Source organism: Odocoileus virginianus, chromosome 9, assembly GCF_023699985.2.
Source record: "Odocoileus virginianus isolate 20LAN1187 ecotype Illinois chromosome 9, Ovbor_1.2, whole genome shotgun sequence".
In the NCBI taxonomy this organism is placed as follows: Eukaryota; Metazoa; Chordata; class Mammalia; order Artiodactyla; family Cervidae; genus Odocoileus; species Odocoileus virginianus.
This window is the reverse complement of record NC_069682.1, coordinates 69,324,553-69,351,933: the sequence shown is the minus strand read 5'-3', so window position 1 is coordinate 69,351,933 and position 27,381 is coordinate 69,324,553. Positions and strand designations below refer to the sequence as shown.

At 47.1% G+C, this 27,381-nt stretch overlaps 1 protein-coding gene across 1 annotated transcript; it reads right to left on the bottom strand.

Moving 5' to 3' along the window:
* Positions 1 to 16,129: 16,129 nt before the first annotated feature.
* Positions 16,130 to 26,350, bottom strand: LOC110139246 (pancreatic trypsin inhibitor-like). The gene is made up of 4 exons (XM_070471827.1): positions 26,260 to 26,350; positions 17,248 to 17,439; positions 16,688 to 16,825; positions 16,130 to 16,149 (listed from the first exon to the last, which is right to left on the bottom strand). The coding sequence occupies exons 1-4, from the start codon at positions 26,348 to 26,350 to the stop codon at positions 16,130 to 16,132; spliced, it is 441 nt and encodes a 146-aa protein (XP_070327928.1).
* Positions 26,351 to 27,381: the final 1,031 nt, after the last annotated feature.

The following is a 27,381-nucleotide window of genomic DNA, read 5'->3' as shown; positions in this document are numbered from 1 at the left end:
TGGGAGGCTAGTAAATGCCAAAGCACAGTTACCCAGCAAGAAGTACCTTCAAACATCCTTACTGATCTAAATCTGAGCTCAGTAAGCCCCAGGAGGTCTTTGCTGCTGGAGGGTGGAAGGGGTGGAGAGCAGTGGCCATGGGGATGACAGGTGAGCAGGACTTGATGACAGAAATATGTCCAACCACTGTCCCCACAAATGCCCCGGGGAAAAGAGGCTTTGAATACCTCCCCCACTTCCCATGTCCAGCCTGGGGACTGGAGACAGGTCCTCGTTGGGAGGGGCGAGGGCTGTTTACTCTGAGCACAGAGAATAGTTAACAGTGGCTGGAGTCAGGTGGGGGCTCAGCCCAGGGCGGCTCCTCAGTCTAGGACACGCAGGGGACATGTTGATGGGGAAGCTGGTTTTAGCCTGTGAATCCAGCTGCCTGCTGGACATTCAGCCCCGGGTGGTGCTGCCCACAACTTTCTTCTGGCACCTGGCCAGCTTGCCCAGGCCAGGAAACTGCCTGGCCTCACCCCTCTCTAGCCCTCTTGGGCTCTCCTGGGGACTGACTCTCTTGACAGGAATGGGGATTAGCCTGAGGCGAGTGGGATGGGGTGGGGCACACAAATGGAGGAGAAAGCATCCGTAGGTCCATGGCCCATGGCATACAAAAGATGTTTAGCTTTTATGATGTTAGCTTGTGCGCTAGGTGTGTTCATACAGTTTGCTTCTACATACAATCTAAAAAGGGCAGAGGCTAATTCCTATGTGACATAACAGCATCTCACTTTTGGGACCTACATCTTCTTCTTCCTTGAAAGAGGTTATCACGAGGGAATTCCCTGGCTGTCCAGTGGTTAGGACACCGTGCTTTCACTGCTGAGGGCCCAAGTTCAATCCCTAGTCAAGGAACTAAGATCCTACAAACTGTACAGTGAGTGCAAAAGAAGGAGGGTGAAGTGTTTTGTAGGATTATTTTAAGGTTCAAAGGGAAGACTAAGGTCCAAAATTCAGCTTCTCTGTATGCTCGTGCTGAATTGATTCTTAGAGACAGAATTTTGGATGGAGTAGAAAAGAGCAGCTTTGTTACTTTGCCAGGCAAACGGGGCCACAGCAATCTAATGCCCTCAAAACCATGCATCTCAACTTGGAGAAGACAGTGAGAAGTTTTACAGTGATTGTGCAAAGAGGACATGATCAGCTCATGGATATTCTTCTGATGGGTTGGTGGTGACATAGTAGGAAACAGCATCATCAACTTGCAGGTAAGTCCAATGTGTCTGGGGTCGACATGCTTGTGGGCAGATTACCATCATTAATCGTTCACTTCTCCCACCTGGAAGGGGTTTCAATACCTGCAAAATAGTACAAAAATATTGCTGTATGTATCTGTTAATGGGGAAGCAGAACCTTGCCCCAAGGCTGTTCTTGACTGTTTCTCCCTTTTCTCCCATCCCCTTCCTTCCCTAACTAACAATTGCTTGAATCTGCTGATTGGACCTCAAGGAAGGTCATGGAGGTTGAATGAAGGCTGTTTTCTATAATCAAAGAAATGGGAGACACAGAAAGACGTTGTGCTCAGAAGCCCCACAGGGCCCTGTTCTATATCAACAGCATAAACCAGAGGTTGCAAATCTGGATAGAATATTGTATTGTGAACCCACATAGTATATTTTAAAAATTTGAATTAGTTGTCAAATTTAAGAGTGAGGAATTTCACATAAAAGTAAAATTCTAATATCAACATTTCAGTAAAAGGAAATGGTCTGGGAACACAGTGGCAACCGTCAACTAGAACACTGGGCCTCAAACCTGAGCAAGCATCAGGATCACTTAGGCCACTTGTTCAAACACAGATTTGAGATCTCTACCTCCAGGGTTTGAGTCAGTAGGACTGGGGAGAAGTCTGAGAATCTGCATCTAAGGGTTTCCAGGGACACTGATGGTGCTATTTAAGGGACCACACTTTGAAAGCCGTGAACTAAGCTAAGGGGGCTGCTCTCTTCTCGGGAGGGGAGTGTTCTCTCCAGTTTCCATAATCCCCACCATTCCTTACTGTCCTCCTGCCTCCACCCCAACTCCAAATACTTCAGTCCCCATTACTCACCTGGCCTGGAGGGCATTTAAAAGTGTGGCTTGTCGGGTGAACTCACAGTAAGTGTTCGGGAAAAGGTAGCTTGTTCTTATTTAACAAGGTTGAAATGGGAGGTGCTATGAGTCAGCTGTAGACTTGCCCACTCTAAGATGACTGTAAACAAATGAACGTCAGACATCTGAGAAATTCCCAGGAGGAAACAGGGTACCTTTAACCAAACAATGGCTCTTTGTCCTCTTGGACCCTTTCAACCTCCCTAACTCAGAGAAAACCTGTCTTTCTGAGTGTATTGGCTATTTTGCTGTTTTGTCACCTAGCATCCTTTTGTCCTTTTTCTGATAACACTAGCCTGATTTTGGACTTGCTTGGTGGTAAAGTGGATAAGAATCTGCCTGCCAATGCAGGGGTCATGGGTTCCATCCTTGGTCCGGGAAGATTCCACATGCCATGGAGCTTACTGAGGCCCTCCTGTACTAAGGCCTATGAGTCACAATTACAGAGCCTGTGCCCCACAACAAGAGAGGCCCTGCAATGGGAAGCCTGTGCAATGCAACGAAGAGTAGCCCCTTCTCACCGCAGCTAGAGAAAGACTGAGAGCAACAACCAAGACCTAGAACAACCAAAAATAAACAAAGAAATAAATAATTTTAAAAAAGGTAGCCTGATTTTTGTTTGAGGGAACAACCCTTCCTCCACCCCAGATGGGACAGGCAGGTTGAGGGGCTTGTCAATCAGAGTTCTTGATTTTACCCCCCAGACCAAGAGTGGCCAATCAGTTGCTCTCCTTGGAATTTTAATGTTGACCAATGAATGCTTCCTTCGTGGTTTAGAGGGTAAAGAATCTTCCTGCAATGCTGGAGACCTTCGCTCCATCCCTGAGTCAGGAAGATTCTCTGCAGAAGGGACTGGCTACCCACTCCAGTATTCTTGCCTGCAGAATTCTATGGACAGAGGAGCCTGGCGGCCTATAGTCCACGCGTTCACAAAGAATTGGACATGACCAAGTGACTAACACTTTCACTTCTTAATAAATGACAAAAATCCTGAAAATGTATGGTATTCATTCAAAAGCAGCCTGAGAAGACCTTGATTTCTCCTGTTTCCCATCCTTTCCAAGCAGAATTCTTTTTAGCATTTCCTTCAACTCCAAGACTGAATTACATCAGCTAGTGCTATTGGTTGCCAACTGATGGATCCAATGGGATGTAACTTAAGGGTACAGTCAGGAAGAGAGAATAGATGCCCTCTATGTCACCACACCATTCTCACCAATTCCTTCTCTTCTTCCAGTAGCCAGAGTCAGTTTCTGTTGCTCACAACCAGGGAGATTTGATGCCCTTACTGGTCAGCAGCAAGTTTCACATTTCCAAATCCAATGGCCTTTTCTCAGGCCTCAGTCCAGTTTGGCTCAGTTGCTCAGTCGCGTCTGACTCTTTGCGACCCCATGGACCACAGCACACCAGGCCTCCCTGTCCATCACCAACTCCTGGAGTTTACTCAAACTCATGTCCTTTAAGTTGGTGATGCCATCCAACCATCTCATCCTCTGTCGTCCCCTTCTCCTCCCGCCTTCAATCCTTCCCAGCATCAGGGTCTTTTCAAATGAGACAGTTCTTTGCATCAGGTGGCCAAAGTATTGGAGCTTCAACTTCAGCATCAGTCCTTCCAAAGAACACTCAGGACTGATCTCCTTTAGGATGGACTGGTTGGATCTCCTTGCAGTCCAAGGGACTCTCAAGCGTCTTCTCCAACACCACAGTTTAAAAGCATCAATTCTTCAGTGCTCAGCTTTCTTTATAGTCCAACTCAGATCTATACATGACTACTGGAAAAACCATAGCTTTGACTAGATGGGCCTTTGTTGGCAAAGTAATGTCTCTACTTTTTAATATGCTGTCTAGGTTGGTCAGCCCTCATCCTCCTCTAACTCACAGGTAAGGTCTTCATGGCATAAATGTAAACCAAATTTTTTATACAAAAATTTGGTTCTATATCATCTAATTGAAAAAACTATGAACAGCAGAGCTTCCTTATTTGACAACTTTGAGTCCCGTCTTGTGAATCTCCAGGGCTTTAGACTATATCGCTTTCAAACTTCTTTTAGAGGGCAGTCATTGAAGTCAGAGAGTAGAGTTCAAATCGCACTCCTGCCATTATTGATTAGGTAACCTTGGAGAAGAGGTTAATCCCAGCTCCATCATTTCCTAGCTAGGTGACCTTGACAACATTATTTAATCCTTCCAAGCTTCAGTTTCTTCATCTATATTATTTCTAGCCTCATAAAATCAACTTGGATTAGGAGATAATTTTTTTTTTAAAGCAACCAAGATAGAGCTCACATGTGATTAATGTCAAATGTGGTTGTCAAACATTTTTTGATTAATGTCAAAATGTTGTCAAAGGGCTCTTGTCAAAATGCCCTGTAGATGCTCTGAGCTCAGTCTACCTGACTCTGCTTCATCCCAGTGACTCCAGGGATGTTGTCTACCTTTGTGCTTGGACAGCTTAGTCCTGGACCAAAGACACTTTGTGCCTGCACCCTTGACAGTTCATGGGGCCTGAAAGTATTTTGTCTTGCCTGGAAAAGTCGGGTGTTATATTTGATTTCTCTGCCTTTGGGAGAGAAACTGTAACAGACACTCCCAGGTATCTGCCCAACAGCCTTTTCTCTTTCTTCCTTCCCGAGAAAGAAACTTGATGTTATGGGTGGCAACAAATTCTTTCCTAAAAATACCCATCAAATATGCATGTGAGAAATCTGTCAATGTCAAGCTATCTACATGCTCTTTGGATGGAGACCATTAATAAATGTTTAGCACTTTAAGAGTAAACTACGTAAGAATCAAACATGAAACTCTAGAAAACTGACATATAATTTCAATGAAACCTGATAATTAGTCAATAAAGAGCATATATCAAAACACAGACTTAAAAGAGACATAATCCAGGATGTAAAGTAGTTGAAAGAAAAAAAAAGAAATATGGAGGGAAGAAAGAACCTTCTTTTTTCTCCTTTCAACATCCCTTCCCAGGGTTTATCTAATCTCATCCTCTGTACAGTCATGAGTGGTGGGAGATTTCATCATGCCCACGTTATAGAGGAGAAAAATGAGGCTGAATTGCACAACACAGGACAGGCAGGGGCAGAATGCACACATAGCCAGCATGTACTCCAAGAATTAGTGTGGCTGCTTCTTAGAGTTGTATAAGGGAGGAGCATACATCTAAAGCAGAAGTTTGCATTGGTTGTTATTCATCTCCATGATTACATGGTACCAGGCACCACCCTCCCTTGTAAGTGGACCCACCTCCAGGGTCACGTGGGAAGGCAAGAGCAGAGCCGTATTCTCCATTTTATTGTGAATCTGCACCCTCCTGGGTCCATATAACCACTCGTCTTAACACCATTTTCCATTAGGTGAATAATCTCAGATCTCCATCTCCAGCGTGGACTTCTCTTTACTCTTTTTTTTTTTTTTTTTTGCCACACTGTGTGGCTTGTGGGATCTTAGTCCCCTGACTGGGGATGGAGGCTGTGCCCCTGCATTGGAAGCATGAAGTCCTACACTGGACTGCCAGGGAATTCCCTCTCTCTCTACTCTTGGTGTGTTACATTTTCTTATTGTTGGCTACTGACCTTTTAAAAATGAAATCAGACCATGATGTGTCCCTGCTTCAAGTCTTCTCGAGGATTCCCACTGCACCTGGAATTACAACCTAGATGCCCTAAAATCACCTCTGAACAAATCCCCGCCTACTTCCCCCAAAGTTTCTCTTGCTGCACAGACCTTTCTGTTTCCCACCTCATGGAGCTTGTTCCTGCCCTGGGGCCCTTCCACTCACTCTTCCTTCCATATGCACAACCATCTGCCTAAAATTGCTGTGATTTGCTTTGCCCTGATTCTGCATGATTTTCTGCCTAGGTGATCTCTTTGTGAAATGTATCTTGTTCATAACCACTGACTGTATCCACTAGGTACAATGTCAGTTCCGGCAGAGCAGGGAGCTGTGGGCTGTTCTCCATTGTGATCCAGAGCCTAGGACAGTGCCTGGCACACACAGCAGGCGCTGAGATAGGACGTGGTTATTCCTTCCTGGGTGCAGGCACTACTGTAAGGTCTTTATAAGGATTCATCCCCTTGGTGTCACTATTGACCAAAGAAGTAGGTGCTGTTATTACGGCTCCCATTGTGCAGAGGATCACATGATGACAGAAGTGAGCTGACTACACAGCTAGAAAGTGGGCAGAGCCAGAGGTTGAAGTCATAGAGTCTGGTCTGAACTTTTGATCACTCTGTATTCTATCCCTAACCAGCATTTTCTGATCAAGTGGTTGGATGAATCAATGTCTACTCAACATCTTCCCATGAATGTTCTACAGGTGCCATAGACTCAACATTGACCAAGCTGAACTCTTTGTCCTTCCCCCAGACTCACTCCCTCTCCCTTCTCCCAGGCACCAGACTGCTGTCAATGCTTCTTCCCTTTCCTCACCCCTGGGCACAGTCTCCCAGCAGTCCCTCTCCTCACCCCTGGGCGCAGTCTCCCAGCATTCCCTCTCCTCACCCCTGGGCGCAGTCTCCCAGCAGTCCCTCTCCTCACCCCTGAAGGCAATCTCCCAGCATTCCCTCTCCTCACCCGTGGGAGCAGTCTCCCAGCATTCCCTCTCCTCACCCCTAGGAGCAGTCTCCCAGCATTACCTCTCCTCACCCCTAGGCGCAGTCTCCCAGTAGTCCTTCTTCTCACCCCTGGGCGCAGTCTCCCAGCATTCCCTCTCCTCATCCCTAGGAGCAGTCTCCCAGCATTCATCTCCTCACCCCTGAGAGCAGTCTCCCAGCATTCCCTCTCCTCACCCCTAGGCGCAGTCTCCCAGCATTCCCTCTCCTCACCCCTAGGCGCAGTCTCCCAGCATTCCCTCTCCTCACCCCTGAGCGCAGTCTCCCAGCATTCATCTCCTCACCCCTGGGAGCAGTCTCCCAGCATTCCCTCTCCTCACCCCTGGGAGCAGTCTCCCAGCATTCCCTCTCCTCACCCCTAGGTGCAGTCTCCCAGCATTCATCTCCTCACTCCTGGGAGCAGTCTCCCAGCATTCCCTCTCCTCACCCCTGGGCGCAGTCTCCCAGCATTCCCTCTCCTCACCCCTGGGCGCAGTCTCCCAGCATTCCCTCTCCTCACCCCTGGGCGCAGTCTCCCAGCATTCATCTCTTCACCCCTAGGAGCAGTCTCCCAGCATTCCCTCTCCTCACCCCTGGGTGCAGTCTCCCAGCATTCCCTCTCCTCACCCCTGGGCGCAGTCTCCCAGCATTCCCTCTCCTCACCCCTGGGCGCAGTCTCCCAGCATTCCCTCTCCTCACCCCTGGGCGCAGTCTCCCAGCATTCCCTCTCCTCGCCCCTGAGTGCAGTCTCCCAGCATTCATCTCCTCACCCCTGGGCGCAGTCTCCCAGCATTCCCTCTCCTCACCCCTGGGTGCAGTCTCCCAGCATTCCCTCTCCTCACCCCTGGGCGCAGTCTCCCAGCATTCCCTCTCCTCACCCCTGGGAGCAGTCTCCCAGCAAAGCCTGTTGGTTGTCCCTCCTCTGTCTCTGCTGTAGCCACTGCTCTCTGCTGCATCCAGGCCACTCCCATCTCCCCTCTGGACAGTTGTCACTGAAACAGGAGGGAAGGGGCAGAATGACACAGCCATATGTCATTTTGAAAGAATGACATAGCCATAGGACATGACAAAAACTGGTTAGAATCAACTAGGACCAACCTGGCAGAAGATTCTACTCCCAGTAGACCTTGAGCCTTACTGTATGCTCGTTGTAATACATTAGCTCAACACAGACCCATGACAGTTCTGAAGGCAACCATCAAAGACTAAAAAGTGGGTGGCGGACCAATTTCTGGAAATCTCCACCCCTTCCCCAAAATAGATGGAATAATCCTCCTACTCTTTAGTCTATGAAATTACCCAGCCCATGAAAAGTAACTGTCCCATATTTTGGGGCCCCTCATCTTCTGAGATGGCTCATACTCTGTCGGTGGAGTGTGTTTGTTCCAAGACCATTCTCATCTTTTGAAATGGACCACATTCTGTCTATGGAGTGTATATCTGTCTAAATAAATAAATTCACTTCTTAATCACTTTGTCTCTCACTGAATTCTTTATGCAATGAGACTTAAAGAAGCTGAGCTTCATTAAGGTCCCAGAATAGGTGTGTGACCTCAGTTAAAAAACCATGGTTCAAGTCCCAGCCTGGGTTACACGGTATCATCATGACCCCCCTGCCTTGCCCCAAACCCCACCCTCCCCTCCATCCTCTGCCAGGTTCTCCTAAGATGAACAGGTCCTTCCTCTGACCTCAGATAAAGCCCCAAACTCTTAACTCATCTCACAAGTTTCCTCAAGTCTGGTTCCCACTTCTATACCCAGTGCTACCTTGTCCCATCCTCCCATTCATTCTCACATACCTCCTCCTCCATCTCTAGCTTTTCCATCTGCTGAGAACCCTTTCCCCACCTTCCTCTTAGGGACTCTAGCTCATCTCTTAGGTCTCAAAAGAAAGTGACTTCCTCAGGGCATCCCTCCATCCAACTCCCACCACCTCCATTCCCCTACAAACTCTCCCTTCACACCCTGTGCATTGCATTCCTTAGTAATCACTTGTTCAATAGTTCATGGAATTTTCTGCTAGAAAATGGACTATAAGAGAGCAGATACCATGTCTTTCGTGTACATCATAGATGAGTAAATATTTTTAATAATTATTCATATTAACTGATTTATAAACCCACTTTATGTGCGTGTGTGCACGCTTGTGCGCGCACACACACACCCCCAAAGAGTTGAATTTTCCCTCCTAATAGTAGAGAGGGTTTGTTTGGATCCAAGAGGCAGCCACTGTGGGCAGAGAGTGCTTTCCTTAAAGAGCAGTTCCTAATGCTGGTTCCTTGGGGCTTTAGTTGAAAAGCTCTTTAATAGAAGAGCAGCAGAAAGTCAAAAGTTTCCCCCTATATTTTTGAGAGACCAGGGGGTCGAATATTTTTGCGTGGGATGGGTGTGAGAGTGGATCTGGGTGAGACCTGCTACCGAAGCCAGAGGGAATTAAATTCAGTGTGAAGAAGAATGGGACAAATTTGGAAGAGGACTTTGACATTCCTTAAACGATGGGGAAATTCCTGATAGCAGACTTCTAGAAGGTGATGCTACCAAGAAAAATGCTGTTTGTTCCTTTCTTTAATGAAGTTGATAGCACACTTAAAAAGCAGTCAGGAGCCAAAAACCCCTAAAACTTGATATTGTTGCTTAGTTGCTAAGTTGTGTCCGACTCTTTTGCGACCCCATGGACTGTAGCCCACCACCCTCCTCTGCCCATGAGATTTCCCAGGCAAGAATACTGCAGTGGGTTGCCATCTCCTTCTGTGGTTCTTCCTGACCCAGGGATTGAACCTGTGTCTCCTTCATTTGGAGGTGGATTCTTTACCACTGAGCCACCAGGGAAGCCCCAAACTTGATGTGTTTCTAGCCAACTTGTTTTTGTCTGTGGTGTTCAAAACACTTCAGCATCATAACCTGTTAGTCTTCAAAAATACCCAAAGGAGAGGATTTCTTTCATCTTCTATTAAAAAAATTTTTATTTATTTATTTGGCTGCACCAGGTCTTAGGTGCACCATGTGGGATCTTTAGTCTTCCTTGAGGCATGCAAGATCTTTCATTTTGGCATGTGAACTCTTGGTTGGGCATGTGGGATATAGTTCCCTGACCAGGGATCGAACTTGGACCCCCTATACTGGGAGTGTGCAGTCCCAGCCACTAGGCCCTCAGGCAAGTCAGAGGAGTGGATTTCCTAAGGCAGGTGCAATCACCTTATTTTTCAAAGAAAGAAACTGTGGTTCAGACTGGTGAAGGGACTTGCCCAAGGTCACACAGCAATACCCAGAGCTACTGAAGTCAATCTCTTCTATTTAGAACCAAGTACTTTTCCATTATACTGCTATTAATTAATATTTATTAATTATAAATTAAACAACTCATCTATTGGGCTTCTCAGATGGCTCAGTGGTAAGGAATCCACATGCTAATACAGGAGCCGCTGGAGGCTCAGGTTTGATCTCTGGGTCAGGAAAATTCCCTGCAGGAGGAAATGGCAACCCACTCCAGTATTCTGGCCTGGAGAATCCCATGGACAGAGGAGCCTGGTGAGCTACAGTACATGGTGTCACAAAGAGTTGGACACGACTGAGTGAGTACACACCCACAACTTCTTTATTAATGGTATTTCTTAATAATTTCTCTTATTGGAGCTGCCATTCATTGAGGGGTACTCTGCCAGGCACTTATCCAAGCATTTTGTTAATATTGTATCCTTAATTCTCACCTTAATTCTGTGAGAAGTTATGAGAAAGAGAAAAGCAGCCCCTGAAATCTGAAAGTCAAGCTGGCACTCACAGTTGGCTTTATGTTCTCTTGCTGAACATAAGTATTTCACAGAATTTTCATGTCAGACAAGACCATTTTGTGTTTATGATGCATCAAGACAATGATAGGACACTCCGTAGTTGAGTTTGAACATAGGCAAAGCAAGCTAAATTATCCCATTATCCTCCCTAAAATGAGTGGTGCTGATGCTGCTTTACCAAGTACAGCTCTAAGCTCTATTTAGTCTTCCCTTCTTAAAGATTAAGACAGCCAATCAGAGAACTGCTCGCTTCCTGACAGCATCCTATTCAGAGCAAAGCCAGCTTCCTGAATCCTGAAGCTAACCATACCACATCCTGTAAAGTTCTTTCTAACATCTTATTGGAAAGCCATATTGTTCCTCAAGGGAGATGTTCTTTGAGGTGCTGCTGTGAGTAGTAAACCCAACTTGTTCAGCTAGGAACAGGAGTGTTTCTAGTGGTCTATGGCTGGAAACATTAACAAGTATGAGCATTATCATTATTTTATAATTAAAGGAAGCAAAATTCAGATATTTGAGGAATAGTCCCAAGACTATAAGGTAGTGAGTAATAGAATCACAGAAAGCTAACCAAAATGATCACATGCAGCGCAGTCTTGTGTAACTCAGTGAAGCTATGAGCCATGCCGTGTGGGGCCACCCAAGATGGACGGGTCTTGTTTTCTCTTTTCCTTTATTTAATTATCTTTGGCATTTACAGCCTCGATGCCTCAGTTACTTCATCTGTAGTGAGGCAGTTAATCTCTGCTCTCTGAAGATACATCCATCGTATGTTTTCTCAGAGACAGGGACATGAAAAATGTCAAAATGGTGCTACCTGGGAGAGTAGGGCTCTCCCTTTGACTGGGGACAGTGGATTCTGAACATATTCCCACAATGCTATGCAGCTGAGAAACTCAAATAGTGAACGTGAAGTATGATGTATCCTGGGCAATACCTCCATGAGCCTTGGAGTCCTGCCTCCATCTTCATCCTACCCCTTCCTCTTTTTAAATAATATTTATTATTTATTTTTGGCTGTGTTAGGTCTTAGTTGTGGCATGCTCTGTATGGCGAGGCTCAGGCTCAGTTGCCCTGTGGCATATGATGTCTTAGTTCCCTGACCAGGGATGAAACCCAGGTCCCCTGCATTGGAAGGCAGATTCTTAACCACTGGGCCACCAGGGAAGTCTCCTACCCTCTCTTCTCAGCCACCCTCATGTAGCTCACAGTCTCTGATAATCATTGCTCTTGACCTATTAGGGAAAGCAAAACAGGAGGGTGACCTGCATGCTGACCATTCTCTTATTCTTACACAAACTTCCCTCTTCCAACTCAGTAAAGGGGTACCTCCTGAGCGTGGCTACCATCCTATCAGCCTCTGCATAAACTGATGGAAGCTGAACCAAAGGGATGTCCACATCTTTGAGGCCTGAGAATCTGAAAGCTGGCAGAGGGGACTTAGCAAATGTTGCAAGAGAACCTAAAGGACACTTTGGGAGAGATGGGGGTGCTTCCCTGATTGCCATCTCCCAGTGTCTCTAGGAATGTCTTAGGACAAAGAGAGCAGAATTGGTCCACAGGTTTCTTAGGAGCAGAGTAAGGACCAATGTGAAAGTCAGGGCCAGATGGGAGGGGTACTCTTACTGGTTCATTAGGACAAAAGACTTTGTATGGATGAAAGCTGCCAGCTGGCACCTGCTGCCCAAGGAAGTGTGCTCCCCATGGAAGGAGGTATAAAAACTGAGGTTGGTTGAGTATCTGATATTTATCTGACAGCTAAATATCCCTGTATTTAATTTTTTAGATGCCTTCTTCAATTTTGTGTTCACCACCAAATCCTTCATTCCAACATCCACTCATATATGTCATCAGCTCTGATGGGTCTGTTTCTTAGAGACACTCAAGGTGGCTGCCTCACTCCCCCAGGAACAGGGACTAGCAGAAGGAAGCAGGTAACTCAAGCTTTGGGACAAGGGCTCTCCTGCAAATGAGGTGTTTGCCTCACATCTCCTAGGTATCTCCTCCTCCTCTGTCTCTACTGAGGGGACTCCCAGATCTGTCTGTATTCAGGGTTGAGTGGACTTTGATGAACCAGTTGGGGTCTCCCTTGTGACGCTCAAAGGCTATGTGGAAACCGATATAAACTCCAACTTGGGAACTGGATGGAAGTTGAATCTTTGCTCTCATCTCCACATCTTTGTCTTACCTCTTCCTCTCCTCCTGATAGAATCCAATCCACCCTTCCACACTCAGCTCAAACCTTGCCTCTTCTGGGAGGCTGGCCTTGACCTCTTCCGGTGACATTTAGGGTCTCCCCTTTGGCTCCCACAGCATGCGTGTTTCTGAAATTATGTCTGCCTTCCAGCCTGGGTGGGGAGTTCTTTGCAGGTAAAGCCTGTCCTGGTCTAGAGGTGTCCAAAGTGGGGTGCCCCGGGGAACAAGAGAAAACATCTACAAACTTCTGCTTTTTTTCTCTATCCTGTGCTGTGCGGTGCTTAGTCACTCAGTCGTGTCTGACTCTGCAACACCGTGGACTGTAGCCCACCAGGCTCCTTTGCTGGTGGGGATTCTCTAGGTAAGAAATCTGGAGTGGGTTGCCACGCCCTCCTCTAGGGGATCTTCCCAACCCAGGGATTAAACCAGGTGTCTGGCATTGCAGGTGGATTCTTTACCATCTTAGCCACAAGGGAAGCCCGTCAATACTGGAGTGGGTAGCCTATCCTTTCTCCAGGGGATCTTTCCAACTCAAGAATCGAAGCGGGGTCTCCTGCATTGCCTGTGGATTCTTTACCAGCTGAGCTACCAGGGAAGCCCTTTCTCTAGCTTATTCTTTATTAAATATATATTATTGAACATTTCAAGTGTGCATACTAGTACAACAATATGCATATGAGTGTATGCACAAATACATATTCAAAACATTTACTAGTGTGAATGAGAGTAATCACATAGGTTTAAACGCTACTATCTTAGTCATTACTGTTTCCCTGCCTGCTATCACAGAACAAACACTAAATGCAAGATAAGAGTGATGAATGATTGAAAGAATGAGTGATGTTGCCTGGGTTTAGTCTATTATAATGTCTCACAGTTGTTAGTTGGGTGACACCGGGCAAGATATTCCCCTTTCTTTGGCTCTAAATTCCTCACTTATGAAATAAGGACTCTGAATCAACTTCAATTCCACATGCCTTCCAGCATGAATATTCTTCAGTTCAGTTCAGTTCAGTCGCTCAGTCGTGTCTGACTCTTTGAACCGCATGAACTGCAGCATGCCAGGCCTCCCTGTCCATCACCAACTCCTAGAGTCCACCCAAACCCATGTCCATCGAGTCGATGATGCCATCCAACCATCTCATCCTCTGTCATCCCTTTCTCCTCCTGCCCTCAATCTTGGCATCAGGGTCTTTTCTAGTGAGTCAGCTCTTCGCATCAGGTGGCCAAAGTATTGGGGTTTCAGCTTCAACATCAGTCCTTCCAATGAACACCCAGGACTGATCTCCTTTAGGATGGACCGGTTGGATCTCCTTGCAGTCCAAGGGACTCTCAAGAGTCTTCTCCAACACCACAGTTCAAAAGCATCAATTCTTCAGCGCTCAGCTTTCTTTATAGTTCAACTCTCACATCCACATATGACCACTGGAAAAACCATAGCCTTGACTAGATGGACATTTGTTGACAAAGTAATGTCTCTGCTTTTTAATATGCTGTCTATATTGGTCATAACTTTCCTTCCAAAGAGTAAGAGTCTTTTAATTTCATGGCTGCAATCACCATCTGCAGTGATTTTGGAGCCCAGAAAAATTAAGTCAGCCACTGTTTCCACTGTTTCCCTATCTATCTGCCATGAAGTGATGGGACTGGATGCCATGATCTTAGTGTTCTGAATGTTGAGCTTTAAGCCAACTTTTTCACTCTCCTCTTTCACTTTCATTCAAGAGGTTTTTTAGTTCTTCACTTTCTGCCATACAGGTGATGTCTGCATATCTGAGGTTATTGATATTTCTCCTGGCAATCTTGATTCCAGCTTGTGCTTCCTCGATGAGGTCAGAGTCATTCCTTCTCCAGGGAAGGCTCATATGATTTAGTCAATAATTATCCTAACAGGTGTTTACATTGCACTAATTACATGCAGGCTCTCTGATCTTAGGGCTCAGCATGTCCTAATTCACTTTCCTCATAACAGCCCCAGGTAGGAAGAAAAGTGCAGAGATGTTAAGTAAATTATTCAAAGCCACATAGTGTGGTAGATGTGTGCCCACCGACTACTACCACCTTCGGTGTTCCTGGCTGGCTTCCAGCTGCCAGTATCTGCAGCTCTTTGCCTGAAGGATTTCTTGGGGCCACACAAGAAGCCTGTGCACCGAGGGAGCCAGAAGTCTCCAATCACTGAGTGACAGGGAGTTGGTGTATAACTGCCCTTTAACCTCTCAGGGGCGGCAACTACTAGGAAGGTGTTGTACCCCACCTGGCTCCCCCTCCCCCATGGGATGGAGGGCATCACTAACAGTGCCAGTGGGCTTGCTCCTCCATGTTCGTTGGCCACCTTTCCTGCCCTTTCTCATACCCAATAAACCATATTCCCTTTTCTTCTTGGGAACCCCAAATTAAAACAAACCCAGGCTCTGGATCTTTACAGACTGGCTGGGGAGTTGGGCTCTTAACTCTTTCTCCTTGCAAAGGACAAAACCTTTGGGACAGTCAGCTAGGCTGTCATGGTTGGGGTTCTGCCACTGTGTCCCCACCAATAAAGAAATGTTGGAGTCCTAACCCCCAGGAACGCAGAAATGAGCTTGTTTGGCAATAGGGTCTCTAGTGTGGGGATTAAGTTAAGCGTTCATTAGGATGGGCCCAAATCCAGTATGACTGGTGTCCTGACAAAAAGGGCAGATTAGGTGACAGACTGGGAGAATGCCATGTGAAGACTGAACTCATGCTGCAGCAAGCCAGGCCTTCCAGGAGCTGAGATGCTTGGAATGGATCAGGGCCTTCTAAGGGAGCATGGCCCTGCTGACCCCTTGATCTCAGACTTCTAGCTTCCAGAAGTGAGAGAGAATAAATATTTTGTTTTCAGGGAATTTCTTGGCTGTCCAGTGGTTAGGACTCCAGGCTTCTACTGCAGGGGACACAGCTTTGCTCCCCTGGTCAGGGAACTAAGATCCTGAAAGCTGCATGGCGTGGCTAAATAAATATTAGTAAATAAACCACTCAGTTCATAGTTTGTTATAGGAACTCCAGGAAACAAACCCACCGGCCAGCTGACATCTGCATACCCCTGTTTTATCCTCAAAGGATTCTCAGATGATTAAATGAAATAATGCCAGAAAAATGCTAAGCACAGAGCCTGGCACACGACAGGTGCTAAGTGGGTGGATGCTGTTCTTTAGAAGAAATAAAAGTCCCAATCCCGCCACAGTATTTCGGGGGAGGGGTTTCCTTGAGCAAGTGGGCAAGTGAGCCTCACCCTCCTTCCTTTCTCCTCCCAAGAGTCCAGGAGGATGACCAGTCCCCAGACTGATCTGGTCCAAAAAGTAAACAAATGCTTTCACAGCATGGTATCTGTCACCCAGTTTTTTGTGTTGCTTGGGGTGGCCATTAAGAGGTAGATGGGGCTTGAATGGTTTCTACACCTGGTAGGCCCAGTCTGGGGACAGAAAAAGGGGAGGTGCCTTTCACACCGCCAAATAGTGAGAAGGACCACCATTTTCATGGACCCAATGGGTTACTGTTCTTGGTTGCAGACAATGGAATTCACTCCTGTTAGTTTAATTAGAAAATGAATGTATTAGATATAAGGCCAGAGGTTGAAGCCACAAACAAATATGCAACATCACTGTGGGGCAAGGGGGCTTCTTTACTGAAAAGACTTCTGCCACCACAGATGCTCAGGGCTGGACCAGAAATTTCCCCGCTCCCCCCTCCAAGGAGAGCAGTGACGTTGGGGAGCGGGGTGAGGGCGAGGTTGCAGCGAAGAGAGAGGCAGGGTTCTGCTGAGGAGGGTAGGCTTGAGAAGGAAGTAGAAGAGACTCAAATTGCTCAGAAGCAGCCACAGCCAAGCCCTGTGTGGGGCCTCCTAGGACTTCAGCATCTCAGGGAGCACAGTTGCCGGACTCTCTGTAAGAAGAAAGAAGAAAGGAATTTGTTGACTGTCATCACCGAAGTCCCTGACCTTGACAGCATACACCCTGACAGAGTCTTGACAACCCCAGAAACGAGCGAGCGTGGTACTCCTGACACCAGGATGACCAGGAAGAGAAAAGCCCTTTTGCTCAGGAGCACGGTGGACCCGCTGGGCAGGGTGGCTGACTCGGTGTTCCCATCTGAGAAAGAGGAGCCTGTGAGTGGCTTAGATTAGCTAGAGGGTGATTCTAGGGGTGAGCTTCTGGAACTCGCCCTTGGAGAACTCGCTCAGTGTGTGGTTTCACAGGACGCTGCAGCCTCTTCTGGCAGCGGCAGGGAGGAAAGACCCGGTAGGTGGGAATGGCGTGTGGCCCCCTGAGCCCCGCCCCTCTCCCCAGCCGCTGAGCCCCGCCCCTCTCCCCAGCCGCTGAGCCCCGCCCCTCTCCCCAGCCGCTGAGCCCCGCCCCTTTCCCCCCAGCCGCTGAGCCCCGCCCCTTTCCCCCCAGCCGCTGAGCCCCGCCCCTTTCCCCCCAGCCGCTGAGCCCCGCCCCTCTCCCCAGCCCCTGAGCCCCGCCCCTTTCCCCAGCAGCTTCCCCTCCCACCCTGCCCTGCCCGGTCTTACCCTGGGCCCTGTTGCGGCCGCCACAGGTGCTGATGCACTCCTTCTCATTCAGGAAGTTGTTCTGCTTCCTTCTGCATCCGCCGTAAGTAAAGGTCTGGCAGAGCCCGGACACGGCGTCGTAGAAGTACCTGATGAACATGGCCCGGCAGGGACCAGTGTATGGAGGTTGCAGACAGAAGGCAGGGCGCAGGCCTGAGGGGTTGGGGGCGACAATGGGTCGGTTACGAGGATGGTCATCACAGCTCGGGCTACAAGGTCAGCAAATGGAACCTCCGTGTCTTGAAACAGAGTGGTGGGGTGGCGGTAGGGGTGGTGAGGAAAGCCTGAACTGCGAAGCCTCCACTTGAGGACCTACATTCTGAGGCATTATTAATTCTTTTAGGTGTGTAGATGATTCGCTGATGGTGTAAAAAAGCCCATATACCCCTCATGAAGTATTTATGGATTTATTGGCATGTGCCTTAGATATAAACAATATTCTCCTTATGTTGATAATTGCTGAAAGTGAACAATGGGTACATAGGGTTTAATTACTATTTTCTGTACTTCTGAGTAAGGTTGAAAGTTTCCAGTATTTAAAAAAGTGAGAAAGAATCATGCTGTAATGGAGAAAGTCATGGAAAAACATACGGCATATTTTTTAAAATGTTTTTTATTTTAATTAATTGGCTGCTCTGAGTCTTTTTCACTGCAAATGGGTTTTCTCTAGTTGCGGCAAGAAGGGGTTTACTCTCTAGTTGCGTGGGCTGAGTAGTTGTGGCCCATGGGACTAGCTGCCACACAGCATGTGAAATCCTCTCAGACCAGGGATCAAACCCGTGTCCCCTCATTGGACAGGCAGATTCTTAACCACTGAACCAGCACCAGGGAAGTCCTACAGTGTATTAACTTTGGCTATCTCATGGAGATGGGAATACTAGAATTCTGAGGGGGTGTGATGTTGTGATTTATAATATAATTAGAAATATATATTTGGTGCTAGTTCCATCCTAGCACAAAGCTCCTAAAACCCTGGGAATTTTCTAAATGAGGAGAGTGATAAAGGCGTCTTCAGTAATGTGTGATAAAGGTGTCTTCAGTAATGTGTGATAAAGGTGTCTTCAGTAATGTGAAGAGGGTGACTTCGGAAAGCTCCCAGGTGACCCAAGGATGGGAGCCGGCTGCCAGGGGGACCAAGTGCCTGATCGGATGGTTGAACTATCTCCTTGGCTCTCTGAAGCCCCCACCTCCAGGGAGAAGAGGATGGGTGGAAGTTTATCAGTCACCAATAGTACATGATTTAATCAATCATGACTGAGGAAAGTGAAAGTGAAGTCGCTCAGCCGTGTCCGACTCTTTCCGACCCCATGGACTGTAGCCTGCCAGCCTCCTCCATCCATGGGATTCTCCAGGCAAGAGTACTGGAGTGGGGTGCCATTGCCTTCTCCAGGGGATCTTCCCGACCCAGGGATCGAACCTGGGTCTGCCTGCATTATAGGCAGGGGCTTTCCCGTCTGAGCCACAGACTGTATGAGTCACCGTGACCGCAAGAGGAAGCCTCCAGCAAAAACAGGAAAGGACTGCATCTGAAGAGTCTCCCGGTCGGTGAACAGGAGCGGGCCTCCCTGTGGCTCAGATGGTAAAGCGTCTGCCCGCAGTGCGGGAGACCCGGGTTCGATCCCTGGGTCGGGAAGATTCCCCGGAGAAGGAAATGGCAACCCACTCCAGTACTCTTGCCTGGAAAATTCCATGGATGAAGGAGCCTGGTAGGTTACAGCCCATGGGGTCGCAAAGAGTCGGACACAACTGAGCCTGGTAGGTTACAGCCCATGGGGTCGCAAAGAGTCGGACACGACTGAGCGACTTCATTAAATCACTACTAAACAGGAGCAGGTTCAGGGAGTATGAGCAAGAGACAGCGTGGAAGCTCTGTGCCCTTTTTCCATATCCTGCCTTGTGCAGGATCCATATTCCAGGTTGTCTTGAATTATATCCTTTTATGAAAAGCTGGTGCGTGCCTGCGTGCTACGTCGCTTCAGTCGTGTTCGCCTCTTTGCTACCCTATGGAGTGTGGCCTGCCAAGTTCCTCTGTCCATGGGGTTCTCCAGGCAAGAATACTGGAATGGGTTGCCAAACCCTCCTCCAGGGGGTCTTACAGATCCAGGGATGGAACCTGCATCTCCTGGGGCTTCTGCATTGCAGGCAGATTCTTTACCACTGAGCTACTGGGGAAGCCCTGATAAACTGTTAATCTTGTAAGTAAAATGTTTCCCCAAGTCTGTGCTGCTCTAGCAAATTCACAACTCCAGGGGGGGGTCGTGGGAAGCTCTGATATACAGCTGTTGGTAGAAGCATGAGTGACAGGCTCACGGACTGTATTTAGAGTCTGAACCTGTAATTAGAGTTTGAAGATGGGAGGAGACTTGCGGGCCACAGTCATTAACTGGTGGAAATCTGACACTGTTTCCAGGTTGCTAGCGTCAGAACTGGTATGATGCAAAGACAGCCAGTTAGTGTTCCCTGAGAACTGGACAATTGGTTGGTGGCTTGGGAAAACAAACACACAGCAAAAGGAGGAGTCTTAAAAACTTTCCTTACACATCTTTATATCCTCTCAAGTTCCTGTGAGCATGTATTCCTTTTGCAATTATGAAAGAAGACATATTTAAAATAAAATATACCACAATTTTTATAAGCAAGTAATGCTGTACAAGAGTATTTATCGACATCAGAAAATGGTTGAAGTGTATTGTGGAGTAAAAGTGCTCCATCAAATGATGTGTTTTGTTAAGGATAAAACTTCTGCCCTGAGGATATGGGTGTTAATCCCTTTTTAGCAACAGATCCCTTTTTTCAAAAGGAAATTTAGAAGAAATCTGGGTTTTGGGTAGGCCCCATCCTTAGCCCTCTCACTACCCACCCCCCCAGAGTCATTTTCCCACCCCTCTTACACCCAAGTCTCAAGGAACATCTAGTGCAAACCCCTAGACTGTATTCTTTAAAGTCTTAGAGGAGCCACTCTTTGGCTGTGTGACCTTAGGTGAGACAAGTAACCACTCTGAGCCACAGCATCATCATCATCGAAATGAGCATAATAACCCCAACCTCAGGAACTTGTTGAGAGAATTAGAGATGATGTCTGTCAAGTAACTGGTAATCAATCAATACTCAATAAACACTAGTTATTACAATAATTGTTAAATGTGCTCATTAAATTAATTTAATGGCAGGGCAGAATCCAAACTACAAAATCACTCATGGACACAATTGCCCATTAAAGTCCTTTAAGCTTCCTCCGTCTATGCACAATAGAGAAGTCTCCAGGGACCACGCTGGACACCAACACAGCCAGTTTTCCCAACACTGGGAAATGTGATCCTTCTTTTCTGGAGCTTCAGATTAAGTAAATACCTTCATTATAACACTCAAGCATATCAAGAACACATATTTATTCTATGCAACATTTTAAAATATGTATTGGTTCAGAAATTGGAAAAATAATTAATATATAGTTTAGATGTAAGTTGTCAAAATGTAAACTATCTTGAACATTTAGGATGGGAACTCAAAAGTCTCTGAGTTATTCAATATGTTTATACATCCACAGACTTCTTGATCTCTTAAATAAACCACCAATAAATAGGAAAAAAAAAATCCTGTGAAACTCAGGCTAAAAAAGATCACATAAATGCCCAGAGAGAAGAGGGAAAGCTCTCATTTTCGAGAAAACCTTAGCATCAATTAGAAAGTTGCTTTCCTTAAAGCCTAAAGAATGGCAATTCTCTATTTAAAAGAAGAGTTTCCTCTGAAGTAGCAAGTTACATCTGATAGAAGATAACATTTTCACTTGAAATTGGGAATGAGGTGTATTCAAGTCTCAGTGTAAAACTCTTGGTCCCAGCTGAGCAGGGCCAGGCTTGGGGTGAAGCAAAGAGGCAGGTCAGGCAAGTGAAGGGTCACATCCTTTTCATTTAAAACTTTCATATTGGGTCAGTAGTAAAGAATCTGCCTGCAATGCAGGAGACTCGGGTTTGATTCCTGGGTTGGGAAGATCCCTTGGTGAAGGAAATGCAAACCACTCCACTCCAGTATTCTTGCCTGGAAAAAAACCCCATGGACAGAGAAACTTGATGGGCTGACTACAGTCCATGGGGTTGCAAAGAGTCAGACAAGAATAATCGACTCAACAGCAACATTGCAAATCAATTATGATCTATCTGCGTTAAGTTTTTTAGCTTCCCTTTAAATCCTGGGCTGAGTGAGGGCCTCACTCACCTCACGCAAATTGCAGCCCGTGGCGAAGGTGGAGCCTGTCCCCTCTGGAGGCTGAGGAGCTGAGGAAAGGGAAGGCTGTGCTTCCGGAGGGCAGCCCTACCTGCGGGGTAGCTCTGCCTAGGTGATGCTAGATGCTAGATCGCTTCAGTTGTGTTTGACTCTTCGATCCTGTGGACCATAGCCCTCCAGTCTCCTCTCTGTCCGTGGGATTCTCCAGGCAAGAGTACTGGAGTGGGTAGCCATTTCCTTCTCCAGGGGATCTTCCCAACCCAGGGTTTGAATCTGAGTCTTTTATGTCTCCTGCGTTGGCAGGTGGGGTCTTTACCCCTGAGCCACTGGGGAAGCCCCAAGCTCTGCCTGAGGCTGCACTGTTCCCTCCTCATCTCTGGATGAACAAGGTTGTGAGTTCACATACATTAAGACCTTAAAGTAGAAGCATTTATCCCTAATCTTCGGGTTTCTAGATTTGAAATCTTGATTTACCCTTAACATTTATATATTTTTTTAAATTAAAGGATAATTACTTAACACTATTGTGATTTTTGCCATACATCAACATGACTTGGCCATAGGTATATATATATTCTCTCCCTCTTGAACTCCCTTACCACCTCCCTCCCCATTCCACCCCTCTAGATTGTTACCGGCTTGGGGTCCCCTTGTCTTATGTCATACTCCCACTGGCTATCTAGTTTACATATAGTAATGTGTGTGTTTTAATGCTATTCTCTCAAATCATCCCACCCTTTCCTTCTCCCACTGTGTCCGAAAGTCTGTTCTTTGTGTCACTCTTGTTGTCCCACATAGAATCGTCAGTACTATCTTTCTAGATTCCATATATATGTGTTGATACATGATATTTGTCTTTCTCTTGACTTCACTCTGTATAATAGGCTCTAGGTTTATCTACCTCATTAGAACTGACTTGTACATGTTCCTTTTTACAGCTGAGTAATATTCCATTGTGTATATGCACCACAACTTCCTTATCCATTCATCTGCTGATGGACATCTAAGATGCTTCCATATCCTTGCTACTGTATGTATTTGGCTGTGCCAGGCCTTTGTTGAGGCACTCGGGATCTTCTCTACTTGTGGCATATGGGATCTAGTTCCTTGACCAGGGGTTGAACTCATGCCCCCTGTTGAAGCCTTAGCCACTGGACCACCAGGGAAGTCCCTTGATTTACCTTTTGATATTTTTATTTTCTAAGGTTTATGTATAAAACTAGTATAATGAACATTTCTAGTATAATGAACGTATACTAACGCATTTGTGTATCAGAAAACAGCAAAGATGCTTAATTGTTTAATTAAGCAACAGAATTATCCCGAACAGGGCAAGCCATTCATGTTACTCAAGGGAACTGGCGTCAACCTTAGAAGTAACTCAGCTACACTCTGTCGTGGCTCATTGGACCGACCACTGAGGCAGCTGCTCACCCGGCCTCTCTGTGTCCTTCGCCCCCTAGAGGCCACTCTCTGCACTGCAGCCGCAGGGATCCAATCGTAACTTGAGTCCTACCGGTGGCTCCTGTGACCACTCCCAATCTCAGTGACTCCCCAGCTCTCTCAGGGTCAAATTCTGATTCTTGTAAAACCCTAGGAAGTGCCTCACGACCTTCCCCCATGGCGTCTCTGCCTTAGCCCCCTCCTCTCCCCTCTGCTCCACCAACTCAGTTCCAGCCATCCTGGGCCTGGCTGCCGCTCAAACACCTCCTTATCACTGAGGGTTTTGCTAACGGGTCTGCAGAAAGAGCATGGATTCCTTTCCCCCATCAATCTCTACAATCCAAACACTTGTCATGAACTGCCATAGTATTTCAGCTACCCAATTGTCTGTCTCCCTTCTAGGGTGCACTGGTTCTTGTGCTACATTTTGTTCCTAGCTGTGTCCTCACACAAAGAACAATGGTTTGCCGGGCCTTGATAAATATGTGTCAAGTGAATGAATCTCCCACTTCAGGCGCTTGCTGGGTGCAGTCATTGAGTAGAATGAATATAATTAAATTCCTGAAATGTCTGAAGCTGGGCAGGAGTTTATGGAGTTCTGGGCATAAAAGCCTTTCCCTGTCCCCAGTTTGTTTCTTATTTGCAGGAAAAAGACTTCAGCCGCCTAGACTTTCCAGAATACCAAAGGGCAGATTCAAGCAGTAGCTAATCAAGAAAGGGAGGGGAAGCAGAAACAAAGGAGAAGCAGTCAAGAAACAATAGTGCACAGTGGGGCAGGGCAGGGTCAGGTCCAGGCTCCTCCAGAATGAATACTTATCAGTATCTTTGAGTTCTTTTGCAGCAACTAAATTCCCCACCCCTGTAGAGGAAGGTAACTTCTGGCTGAGCACAAGGTTCTTGGAACACCAACCATTCAGAAGAAAGTCACACAATCACACACCTGCAGCTTTCACCCCAAATCTTGCATGTAAAAGCTTCTCTCTGGGGGAGTTAGGGGTTTTTAAGGCCTGAGCCACTCTAGTCTCCTTGCATGGCCCGGCAATAAACCTTTCTCGGCTCCAAACTCAGACTTCTCGGTTTGCTTAGCCTCACTGTGAGTCAGGCACATGGACTTATCTTTAGTAGCAGCACGTCTAGAAAACTATATATCTACTCCAACATTCCATATCCTGAGATGATAATAAAATAATAGACAAGGGAATAAAGGGAAAGGCCTTGAGTCATCACAAATATTCTAACATCCTGGGAGAAGTATAACCTTGTCCCCATAAGCAAAAGTCATGGAAGTGTTGCATTCTTGCAATAATAATGGAGAAATAATATCATTGTTGTTGAAGCATTCAATGGTGTCCGACCGAGTCTGCCATCCCATGGACTGTAGCTTGCCAGGCTCTTCTGTTCATGGAATTTTCTGAGCAAGTATACCGGAGTGGGTTGCCATTTCCTCCTCCAGGGGATCTTCCTGACCCAGGGATCGAACCCACATCTCCATGTCTCCTACATTGCAGGTGGATTATTTACAGCTGAGCCACTGGGAAGCCCAATAATATCATTATTTGACCCCTACATATTTTTTTCTTGGGGGTAAGTAGGCAAAAATTCTTCAGACTAAGACATTTTGGTGGAAAATGTACGTTATCTGGCGTGAAATGTGAAAAAAACTCTATATTCATGATAGATAATTCCTTGCAAGAACTTGTTTGGTAGTTTTCCTTTGTAGAGGTGAGAAAACTGCAGCAAAGTGACTGACCTCAGGTCACAGAGGAGGCGAGTGGTAAGGTTGGGTCAATGTATAATCCTGTTACAACCCATGTGACGAAGCACCTGCCGTCTGCAGGGAATTGTTACAATCTAGGTGACTGGTAAGAGTTTCTGGGAACACTGCCCTCCACTTTTACTCACCTGTATTTGAGCCTCCTTCCAGCCATCAAAGCCCAGGGATATACGAGTCTGAGTTTCTTCTGTACACCAAACATGTGGCATCTCTTCCAACACCAACCAATTCTCCAGCCCAATGCAGTGTCCCTTAAGTCAACTCACTTCAGACTCTAAATCTGCAGAGTTAGCCTCGACTCCCCAGGGTGAGGGCTCAACCCCACAAGACAGCCCCACTTCAAATGCCAGCCACATGTCCCTGGGGTCCCACAGACCTCTCAGCAACTGGCTAGAAATTCAGGGGCTGTGTGACTCCCACTCTCAAGTTCCAATAATTGACTATAATGTCTCACACAACTCTTTTATTTAGTGGATAAAGGATAAAACTCAGGGGCTTCCCTGGTGGCTGAGTGGTAAAAGAACCTGCCTGCCAATGCAGGAGACATGGGTTTGATCCCTGACCCAGGAAGATTCCACGTGCCACGGGGCAGCTAAGCCCATGCGGCATAGCTACTGAGCCTGTGTTCTAGAGCCCAGGAGCCACAACTGTTGAGCCCAAGTGCCCTAACTACTGAAGCCCAGATGCCCTAGAGCCTGTGCTCTGCTCACCGCAGGGAAAAGCCTGCTCTCTGCTATTAGAGAAAAGCCCTCTTGAATGTTCCCCACCCAGGAAGCTCTGCGATTCCTCAAGTTTAGGGGTTTTTATTCACTGGGTTGGCAAATGGATTGACTCATTAGCTGTTGGAGACTTGACTTCTATCCCAGTACCCTCCCTTCCCCAAGGAGGAGCTGGGGGCTGAAAATTCTAATCTTCTGATCACCTGATGGATGTCCGGGAGGGCAGTCCCACCCAGAAGCTATTGAGGGCTCAGATGGTAAAGCGTCTGTCTACAATGCTGGAGACCTGGGTTTGATCCCTGGGTTGGGAAGATCTCCTGGAGAAGGAAATGGCAACCCACTCCAGTATTCTTGCCTGGAAAAATCCCATGGATGGAGGAGCCTGATAGGCTACAGTCCATGGGGTCTCAAAGAGTCGAACACAACTGAGCAACTTCACTTTCCTTAACATACAAAAAGGCAGCAAATTCCAAGTTTCAGGAGACCTGGACCATAAACCCGGACAAGGGTCAAATAGCGATCTTTTTGTTACTCGACAGTCAGGTTCGAGGACCAGGCAGTGACCAGGAATAGAGAGTCTCAGAGATGCGGCCCCTGATCTGGTAGAGTTATGCAAGATAATTTTTTAAGCTGAAAGCATAATGATTTTCTTTTTGAGAGCCATGAAATGTCCCTGGAGTGAAAATTGCTGTTTCCCAGGAGATATCCAGAGAGGGTTGGCAACGCTCGCCCCACCCCTGCTCCCCAGCCCCTTCCAAGGACTCCCCTTTTCCCTCCACCTGGTCTGTAGAGGAGACAGGAGCTGGGACTTACTGTCCTTGTTGCTGTCGTCACCCTCTGGGGTGCCGGCCACCAGGGTGCCCAGGAGGACCAGAAGGGCTGCGGAGAGGCAGAGCCGGCTCATCTTCGTGGCCTTGCAGGAGGGCTCCTGAGGATGCTGGGGGCTGGCTGGGCTTTTCACACCCCTGGTGAGGGGTGGGATCAGGCGATGAGCAGGGAAGGGTAGGGGGAAAGGGGAGGGGCTAGGGTCAATCCTCTCCACGTTCGACCTCCACACCTAACCAGACTTCTTCCTGCATCTGCCTGCTGGGGCCCAGCGCCCAGTAACAGTGCTTCTCAGACTTCGTTCTGCCATTGGGTCTTGTGGAAATAAATGCACATTCTGATTCCCCAGGTCTGGGTGAGGCCTGAGAAGCAGCATTCCTAATAGGCTCCCTGTTACAGGTGTGTCCCCAGGCCATTTCCTCTCCTATTAAATGGTCCTCAGAACCGCGCTTTGAAAGCGAGCCTGCAGGAGCCCTCACCGGGGCAGGCGGGGAAGGACAGTAGACAGAAAAAAGCTGCCTTCCCCACGCACCCTGGGAACGTGAAAGAGGAGCCTAGGTCAAGAAGGGGCGACTCTCAGAAAACCCCACATTCTCTCCTCTAACCTGCACACTGGAGGCATTTGTCTTCTGTTGCAAAAAATAAACACGAGTGCCTCCCCGCTCCCTGAAGATGAAGTGACCCATCGGATTTCCATGTGCTGGTACCACACCAGGCTGTGTGCACAAGTGTGTAGTCTCCACACAACCACGTCACCCCCACCCAGTTACTGTCGAGACCCTTGGGTCTAGATTCGAGTGAATTGCCAGGACCCTCAAAGCAGTGGCAAACACCCTCGGAAGATGAAAACCTCAGTTCTTTTTTGTTTTAACTTTTTATTTTAGATTGGGGTACAGCTGATTAACAAACAATGTTGTGAGAGTTTCAGGTGAACTGTGAAGAGTTTCAGCTGTATAGACACATGTATCCATTCTCCCCCCAAACTCCCTTCCCACCTAGGCTGCTACATAATATTGAGCAGAGTTCCATGTGCTTGCTATACAGGAGGTCCTTGTTGGTTATCCACCTTAAATATAGCGGTGTGTACAGGTCCATTGCAAACTCCCTAAC